Source organism: Arachis duranensis, chromosome 9 (genome assembly GCF_000817695.3).
Source record: "Arachis duranensis cultivar V14167 chromosome 9, aradu.V14167.gnm2.J7QH, whole genome shotgun sequence".
NCBI classification, from domain to species: domain Eukaryota; kingdom Viridiplantae; phylum Streptophyta; class Magnoliopsida; order Fabales; family Fabaceae; genus Arachis; species Arachis duranensis.
The window spans coordinates 64748988-64758547 of NC_029780.3; the positions used below are offsets into that span (position 1 = coordinate 64748988).

The 9560-nt window shown below is 38.9% G+C and overlaps 1 protein-coding gene and 1 non-coding gene across 2 annotated transcripts; one reads left to right on the forward strand and one right to left on the reverse strand.

The window, feature by feature from the left end:
- Positions 1-1128: 1128 nt before the first annotated feature.
- Positions 1129-1704, reverse strand: LOC107465684 (uncharacterized). Its single transcript, XM_016084654.1, has one exon. It carries the CDS (start codon positions 1702-1704, stop codon positions 1129-1131), a length of 576 nt encoding a protein of 191 aa, XP_015940140.1.
- A 1095-nt stretch (positions 1705-2799) lies between these two features.
- Positions 2800-2907, forward strand: LOC127742048 (small nucleolar RNA R71). The gene has a single exon (XR_008003235.1). It is a non-coding gene; the product is annotated as a small nucleolar RNA R71 (small nucleolar RNA).
- The last annotated feature ends 6653 nt before the right edge of the window (positions 2908-9560 follow it).

A 9560-nucleotide genomic window follows, 5' to 3' on the forward strand; every position in this document is an offset into this window, starting at 1 on the left:
AAAAGCTTCTAATTGCTTTGACATTGCAAGGTGGGGGTAACTTTTCAATCACCTCTACTTTTGTCCTGTCCACTTCTATGCCCTTTTTTGAGATTTTATGACCAAGGACCACCCTTCTGTAACCATGAAATGGCATTTTTCCTAGTTTAAAACAAGGTTGGTCTCTTGGCATCTCTTTAGCACCAACGCTAAGTGATGCAAGCAATCAGAATATGAGTTACCAAATATAGAGAAGTCATCCATAAACACCTCAATAAACCTTTCAATCATGTCTGAAAATATGGAGAGCATGCACCTTTAGAATGTTGCAGGTGAATTGCACAGTCCAAAGGGCATCCTCCTGTAAGCAAAGACACCATATGGACAAGTAAATGAAGTTTTCTCCTGGTCCTTTGGGTCTACAACTATTTGGTTATAACCCGAATAACCGTCAAGAAAGCAGTAATATTAATGTCCAGCCAGCCTCTCAAGCATTTGGTCCATGAATAGTAGGGAGAAGTGGTCCTTCCTGGTGGCTTCATTGAGCTTCCTATAGTCGATGCACATGCACCAACTAGTCACTGTTCTTGTTGGTATCAGCTCATTCTTATCATTTGGTACAACAGTGACTCCTCCTTTCTTTGGAACTACTTGTACCGGGCTCACCCAAGGGCTGTCTGAGATGGGGTAGGTCACCCCAGCTTGCCACAACTTCAACACTTCCTTCTGGACTACTTCATTCATAGTTGGATTCAGCCTTCTTTGTTGTTTCCTTGAGGGCTTAGCACCCTCCTCAAGTAGGATCTTGTGCATACACATTGAGGGGCTGATCCCTTTTAAGTCTGTGAGTGTCCAACCTATAGCATTCTTGTGTTGTTTCAGTACTTGGATGAGTTCCTCTTCTTACTCCTTACCCAAGCTTGAGTTGATGGTCACTGGGTAGGTGCTGTTGTCACCTAGATAGGCATATTTCAAGCTTGGACGTAGGGTTTTCAGCTCTAGTTTTGGCACCTCTTCTCCATTGTTGACTTTGTGGTTTGTCATGATTGAACTTTCCATACTTCCTTGTGGTGGATCTTCACGTGGTGCTTGTTGCTCCAATTCCATATTTCCTTCGTATTGCTCTTCTTCCAAAACTCCTTGAACAATCTATTCTATGGTGTCCACTATCATGCATTCTCCTATTGATTCCTTGAGATAACTCATTGCCTTGAAGACATTGAAGACCATCTTTTCCTCATGTAATCTCAAGACTAGTTCTTCTTTTTGTACATCAATAATGGCTCTAACAGTAGCTAAGAATGGCCTTCCTAGGATAATTGAAGTGTTTGCCTCTTCTTCCATATCCAGCACAACAAAGTCAGCTGGGAAGATAAATTCTCCCACTTTCACTAATAAATCTTCCACTATTCCATGTGGAAACTTGAATGTCCTGTCAACTAGTTGGAGTGCCATTCTTGTTAGTTTGGCTTCCTCGATTCTCATCCTTCTCATCATGTTCAAGGACATGAGATTGATGTTAGCCCCTAAGTCACATAAGGCCTTTTCAGTAGTGATATCCCCTATAATGCAGGGGATTTGGAAACTCCCTGGGTCCTTCATTTTCTGGGGGAGTTTCTTTTGTATTATGGCACTACACTCCTCAGTTAGGACTACAGTCTCCTTCTCTCCCCAATTTCTTTTTCGTGTCATGAGCTCCTTCAGGAACTTTGCATAGAGGGGCATTTGCTCCAATGCTTCAGCAAATGGTATGTTGATTTGGAGCTTTTTGAAGATTTCCAAAAATTTGGAAAACTGGCTGTCCTTCCCATCCTTCCTTAGCCTTTGTGGGTATGGTGCCTTTGGCACATAAGGCTTCAAGATTGGCTTTGGTGAAGATGGGCTAGGGGTCTCTTCTTTCTTCTTGTTTTCAGGCTTTTCTCCAGCTTCTTCTTCGTGGTTCTCCTAGTTTGGGGTGGCCTCTTCTACCACTTTTCTACTTCTAAGTATGACTCGCCTTACACTCCCCACTTGTGCTTTCAGTTTTGAAATTGCTACACCTTGGTTATTCAAATTTGACCTGTATTCTTCTTGGTTGGCATCTATCTTCTTTTTAGCTTGTGCTTGCTTTTTCAAAAGGGTGGAAATAGCCCCTGTGAGCTGTGATGAATGCTGTGCTATTGCAGCCTCTACTCTCTCAAAGTTACCCTTGATTTCACATGGTTGTGAAGTTGGGATTAGTGTGTTTTGATGGTGGTGTGTTTTCTGGTTGGAAGGATATGATGTGTGAGGTGGATTTTGGTAAGGTCTGTTGTTGTTTGACTGATAGTTGGGGTTGTGATTCTGGTATTGGTTGGCTTGGTATGGTTTGTTGTGATCTTGGTTGTGATTTTTTTGGTTTCCCCACCCAAAATTTGGGTGGTTCTTCCATCTTGGGTTATATGTCTTGGAGTTAAGGTCATATGGTGGTCGAGAGGGGTTATGCACATAGTTTGCTTGCTCACATTCAACTTCTGGTTCATTTTTTTCTTGGGGTGGTGCTTGAGCTTGGACAACTGCAACTTGATTGTTTTCCATCTTCTTGGTTAAGGCTACCAATTGTGTTGTAATTGCCTTGTTTTGTGCCAACAGGGCATCCATAGAATTGAGTTCCAGCACCCCCTTCTTTTGGCCTCTTTCAGAAGCATAGAAGTAGTCATTCTCAGCTACAGTTTCAATGACATCTATGGCTTCATCAATGGTCTTCTTCTTGTTGAGTGAACCCCCTGAAGAGTGGTCCACAGCCTTCTTCGATTCATAGGTTAATCCTTCATAGAAAATGTGGAGCTGCACCCACTCATTAAACATATCTGGTGGGCATTTTCTTGTTAGATCTTTGAACCTCTCCCATGCCTCATAGAATGTTTCACCATCTAGCTGTCTGAAGGTTTGCACCTCAGCTCTTAGCCTGTTGATCCTCTGTGGAGGGTAAAATCTTGCTAGAAATTTGTTTACAACATCCTCCCATATGGTTAGGCTCTCCTTGGGAAATGATTCTAACCACTTTGTTGCCTTATCTCTGAGTGTGAAAGGGAACAGAAGTAGTTTGTAGGTGTCAGGGTGTACACACCATTGGACTTTACAATATCGCATATCCTCAAGAATGTGTTGAGATGTTGATTTGGATCTTCTTGAGCACCTCCTCCATATGAACAGTTATTTTGGACTAGTGTGATGAGTTGAGGTTTCAACTTAAAATTGTTGGTATGGATTGTTGGCTTGAGGATGTTGTTACTACAGTTTCCTGGATTTGGGTTGATGTAGGAGCCTAAGACTCTCCTCTCTTGCCCAGCTTGATTTTCAGCACCTCCTCCAACATTGTTGTGCACTTCGTCTTCCATGGTGGTTGTTAGATCTTTTTCTACTGGTTCTTCTCCAACTATGCCCTTGCCTCTAGCCTCCCTCCTCAATCTAAGGAAGGTTCTCTCAGGTTCACTATCAAAAGAGGATGAAGTTTCTCCTCTTCTACCTGTCATACAGTCAACACACATCAAGAAAAGAGTAAGTGAAGAAATCTCCTCAGTTAAAATTAGTGGTTAGCTTGAGTGATTCAATTAATCAAACAGTTATTCCCCGAAAAGTTGAAATCCCGGTGGAGAGGACCATATGTGATTACAGGTGTGTCACCATATGGATATGTAGAGCTTCAGGATAGTGAATCTAATAAAAAAATTCATTGTTAATGGACAGAGAGTCAAACATTATCTTGAAAGCAATTTTGAGCAAGAATGCTCAAAACTGAGACTTAATTAAAGCTCAGTAATAGTCCAGCTAAAGACAATAAAGAAGCGCTTGCTGGGAGGCAACCCAGCCATTAACAAAGCTTATTTGTTAATTAAATGATAATTTTACAGGTTCATATTAATTATCTTCAAGGTAAAATAGCAATTTCATGAGTTCACAGAATTACAGAAAGATTCAGAGGATAAAACAGCAAAAAGAAGCTCACTGGTGCAAAAACGCCAGTAAAAGCTGTTTTGGGCATTAAACGCCCAAAAGAAGCATCTACTGGGCGTTTAACGCCAGTAGGGAAAGCCATTTGGGCGTTAAACGCCAGAATGGATACCATTCGGGGCGTTTAACGCCAGATTTGCAGCATCCTGGGCGTTCAGAAAAATGCCAAGTGATAAAGGATTTTCTGGCATTTAACGCCAGCCAGAAGTTACAGTTGGGCGTTAAACGCCCAGGAGAAGCAACAGATGGGCATTAAACACCCAAAACATGCAGCAGTTGGCCGTTTAACGCTAGGATTGTGGGGAGAATGTCACTTCGTTTTCACTTCAAATTTTTTCCATTTTTCATGTTTCAATTCATGATTTCTTGCATAAACATGTTACAAACTCTCATCTTTCAACTTCAATTTCGAAAAATTTTTAATCCTAAATATATTTCTTAATTTTTCTTCAATATCTTTTCAAACCTTTTTCAAAACTTAATTATCTTTTTTTTTCTTTTCAAATCTTTTTAAATTCTTTTCAAATCTTTTTAAACTCATCATATCTTCTTTTCAAAATTCAGATTTATCTTTTTCAAATATATTTCATATCTTTTCAATTTTAAATTACATCTTTTTCCTATCATACTTATCTTTTAAAAATCATATCTTCTATCCTATCTTTTTCAAAAATTTTCGAAAACCCACCCCTCTTCCCTTTAAATCCACGTTCGGCCTCCCTCCTCTCCTCTACAATTCGAACTTGGCTCTCCATCTATCCCTCTCCTTTCCTTTCTTTTGCTTGAGGACAAGAAAACCTCTAAGTTTGGTGTGTTTATCCGTGATCACTAATCCAATACCCACTAAGATCATGGCTCCTAAGGAAAAACAAACCACTCCAAGAGGCAAGAAAGATAATATTCTAAAATCACTTTGGAATCAAGGGAAGTTCTTAACAAAAGAACATTCAGACCATTACTACAAAATAATGGGTCTAAGGTTAGTGATTCCGGAAGTTAAATTCGATCTGAAAGAAGATGAATATCCGGAGATCCAAGAGCAAATTCGAAACAGGAGCTGGGAAATCCTAGCTAATCCTGAAACAAAGGTGGGAAAAAACATGGTTCAGGAATTCTACTCTAATCTGTGGCAAACAGACAGGCAGAGAATAGCTGGAACCACCTTCTATGACTATCAAACTCTGGTCAAAGGGAAGATTGTTCACCTCTACCCTGACAAAATAAGAGAGATCTTCAAGTTACCTCAATTGCAAGATGACCCAGACTCCTTTAATAGGAGAATGATGAGAACAGATAAGAGCTTGGACAAAATTCTAGAGGACATATGCCTCCTTGAAACCAAGTGGACAACCAACACAAAGGGTGTCCCAAACCAACTCAAGAGAGGAGATCTCAAACCAGTCGCCAGAGACTGGCTGGACTTCATTGGGCATTCTATACTGCCCACTAGCAACCAATCTAAAGTTACCATCAAAAGAGCAGTAATGATCCATTGCATTATGTTTGGAAAAGAAGTGGAAGTTCATCAGCTGATTTCTTGTGAACTTTACACAATTGCAAACAAGAACTCCAAAGATGCCAAATTGGCTTATCCAAGCTTAATCTATATGCTATGTAAAGATGCTGGAGTAAAGATAGGAGTAAATGAGTATATCTCAGTTGAGCGACCAATCACTAAAAAGTGAATGGAAGGACAACAACTGCAGGATGACCCCATCAAGAGAAAAGCACATGAGTTCCTCCCGGAAATCCCTCAAATTGAATATTGGGAGCGTCTTGAAGCATCTGTTACCAAGTTGCAAGAAGCTATGGACCAACTAAAGGAAGAACAGAAAAATCAAAATAGCATGCTTTGCAAACTGCTTGGGGAACAAGAAGAGCAAAGGCGTGAACTGATGGAACTGAAGTGTCAGAAGCTAACTGAAGTGTTAGAAGCTATCTCTTGAAGGGCCATGCACTCCACAGACTAAAGGAGCATCCACCTCCCAAATAAAGGTTGTTGAGTCCTAATCTTAGCCTTAACACTGTGATAATTATTCTTATTAGGTATTTACCTTAGAAGTTATATATGAGTAGTAGTAATTAGTATCTCTATTTTGATTTTATCTCCAATTAAGCTATAATTTATCTTTCTCATCATCATCAAACATGAATAAAATAGCAGATTTCTAGAATAAGGAGGCAATATTTTTTTGAGTTTTAATAAGGAAAATTCTAATTATTTATATGTGGTGGCAATACTTTTTGTCTTCTGAATGAATGCCTGAACAGTGCTTATTTTTTATATTAAATTTTATGAATCTTAAAATTGTTGGCTCTTGAAAGAATGATGAACAAGAGAAATGTTAATGATGATCTGAAAAATCATGAAATTGATTCTTGAAGCAAGAAACAGCAGTGAAAAAAAAAAGAGAAAAGGAGCAGCAGAAAAAGCCAATATCCATTTAAACCAAAAGGCAAGGGCAAAAAAGATCCAAGGCTTTGAGCATCAATGGAAAGGAGGGTCTAAAGGAATAAAATCATGGCCTAAGCGGCTAAATCAAGCTATCCCTAACCATGTGCTTGTGTCATGAAGGTCCAGGTGAAAAGCTTGAGACTGAGTGGTTAAAGTCGTGATCCAAAGCAAAAGAGTGTGCTTAAGAACTCTGGACACCTCTAATTGGGGACTTTAGCAAAGCTAAGTGACAATCTGAAAAGGTTCACCCAGTTATGTGTCTGTGGCATTTATGTATCCGGTGGTAATACTGGAAAACAAAGTGCTTAGGGCTACGGCCAAGACTCATAAAGTAGCTGTCTTCAAGAATCAACATACTAAACTAGGAGAATCAATAATACTATCTGAATTTTGAGTTCTTATGGATGCCAATCATTCTGAATTTCAAAGGATAAAGTGAGATGCCAAAACTGTTCGAAAGCAAAAAGCTACTAGTCCCGCTCATCTAATTATAATTTGAGCTTCACTTAAAACTCTGAGATATTATTGCTTCTTGATTTCTTTTTATCCTATTTTATTTATCTAGTTGCTTGTGGACAAGCAACGGTTTAAGTTTGGTGTTGTGATGAGCGAATATTTTATACGCTTTTTGGGGGTAATTTCATGTAGTTTTTAGTATGTTTTAGTTAGTTTTTAGTATATTTTTATTAGTTTTTAGGCAAAATTCATATTTCTGGGCTTTGCTATGATTTTCTGTGTTTTTATGTGATTTCAAATATTTTCTGGCTGAAATTGAGGGAGCTGAGCAAAAATCTTATTCAGGCTGAAAAAGGACTGCTAATGTTATTGGAAACTGACCTTCCTGCACTCGGAATGGATTTTTTGGAGCTACAGTAGTCCAATTGGCGCGCTCTCAATTGGGTTAGAAAGTAGACATCCAGGGCTTTCCAGGAATATATAATAGTTTGTACTTTGCTCGAAGATAAATGACGTAAACTGGCGTTTAACGCCAGTTCCATGTTCTATTCTGGCGTTAAACGCCAGAAACAGGTTGCAAATTGGAGTTAAACGCCCGAAACAGGTTACAACCTAACGTTTAACTCCAGAAACAACCCAGGCACGTGAAAAGCTCAAGTCTCAGCCCTAGCACACACCAAGTGGGGCCCAGAAGTAGATTTCTGCATTATCTATCTCAGTTTACTCATTTTCTGTAAACCTAGGTTACTAGTTTAGTATTTAAACAACTTTTAGAGATTTATTTTGTATCTCATGACATTTTTAGATCTAAACTTTGTACTCTTTGATGGCATGAGTCTCTAAACTCCATTGTTGGGGTGAGGAGCTCTGCTGTGTCTCGATGAATTAATGCAACTATTTCTGTTTTTCATTCAAACACGCTTGTTTCTATCTAAGATATTCATTCGCACTTCAATATGATGAATGTGATGATCCGTGACACTCATCACCATTCTCAACCTATGAACGTGTGTCTGACAACCACCTCCGTTCTATATTAGATTGAATGAGTATCTCTTAGATTCCTTAATCAGAGTCTTTGTGGTATAAGCTAGAATCCATTGGTAGCATTCTTGAGAATCCAGAAAGTCTAAACCTTGTCTGTGGTATTTCGAGTAAGATTTAGGAATTGAATGACTGTGACGAGCTTCAAACTCACAAGGGTTGGGCATAGTGACAGACGCAAAAGGATCAATGGATCCTATTCCAGCATGAGTGATAACCGATAGATGATTAGCCGTGCGGTGACAGTGCACCTGGACCATTTTCACTGAGAGGATGGATGGTAGCCATTGACAACGGTGATCTACCAACACACAGCTTGCCAAAGGAGGAACCCTGCGTGCGTGAAGAAGAAGACAGGGGGAAGCAGAGATTTAGAAGACAAAGCATCTCCAAAACTCCAACATATTCTCCATTACTACATAACAAGTATTATTTAATCCATGCTTTTTATTTACTACCAATCAAAACTGAGAATTATTATTATTCTGACTAAGAGTTACAAGATAACCAGAGCTTGCTTCAAGCCAACAATCTCTGTGGGATTCGACCCTTACTCACGTAAGGTATTGCTTGGACGACCCAGTGCACTTGCTGGTTAGTGGTACGAGTTGTGAAAAGTGTGATTTACAATTTCGTGCACTACATGCACTGGTACCTGTGCGTACGCACACTCGGCTGAAAGTTGACCTGTGCGTACGCATAGGTACTTGTGCGCACGCACATATGTAAATTCTTCCTTGTGCGCACGCACGTAAGGTTGTGGGCACGCACACTTTGGTGTGTGTGCTTTTCCTTATTTTCTTCATGTTTTCTCCCTTGTACATGCTTTCTTCCACTTTTGGCTATCCATTCTTGCCTCTAAGGCTTGAAATCACTCAACAAACATGTCATGGCATCAAATGGAATAAAAGTGGAATTTAATTACTTAATTTAATCACAAAAACACATGTTTTCACATTTGGGTTCTATTTAGGGATCAAACACAAAAGTATGCTATTTTGGTGCTTAAGTGTAGGTTTATGTGATGAAATCCATTCAAATCAAGTCAAAATATCTCATCAAATATGGACTCATCAGGGAACACCACCAATTTAAATAAAAAAAATTTTGTGTTGAACTTGCTTGAAGGAATTAATTTTTGAACATTTTTTTGAGCTAAGAACACACAAGCATGAGAAATTTGAGCCCAATTGTGTGGTTACATCATATAACCACTTATTTCCATTCTTGTGTGCATTATTCTCTTTCTATGATTGCAATCTTTCATTTGTTTGATTCTTTATGTCCATTATTTCGTGTATGAATAAATTTATATGATTGATGCTATCATTTTATTTAGCTCACTTACCCAAATAGCCTACCTTTCATCAATCGTTGCTAGCCAATTTTGAGCCTATTCAATCCCTTTTGTACTTAATTTTAGCACATCACTACCCCTTAGTGAAAAATATTAAATGTCCCTTAATTTGGATCTTTGATTAGCTTAGGCTAGTGAAGGTGTGTATCATTTGGGTATGGGAAACTTGGGAACATTGGTTGAGATAAAAGTATATTTTGTATTTTTGTTGAAAATCATGGGATTGGGTACATATTCATGCACTGAATGTTTCAACCATATGCATTGATACTCTTGTATATATTTATCTTGAAAAAA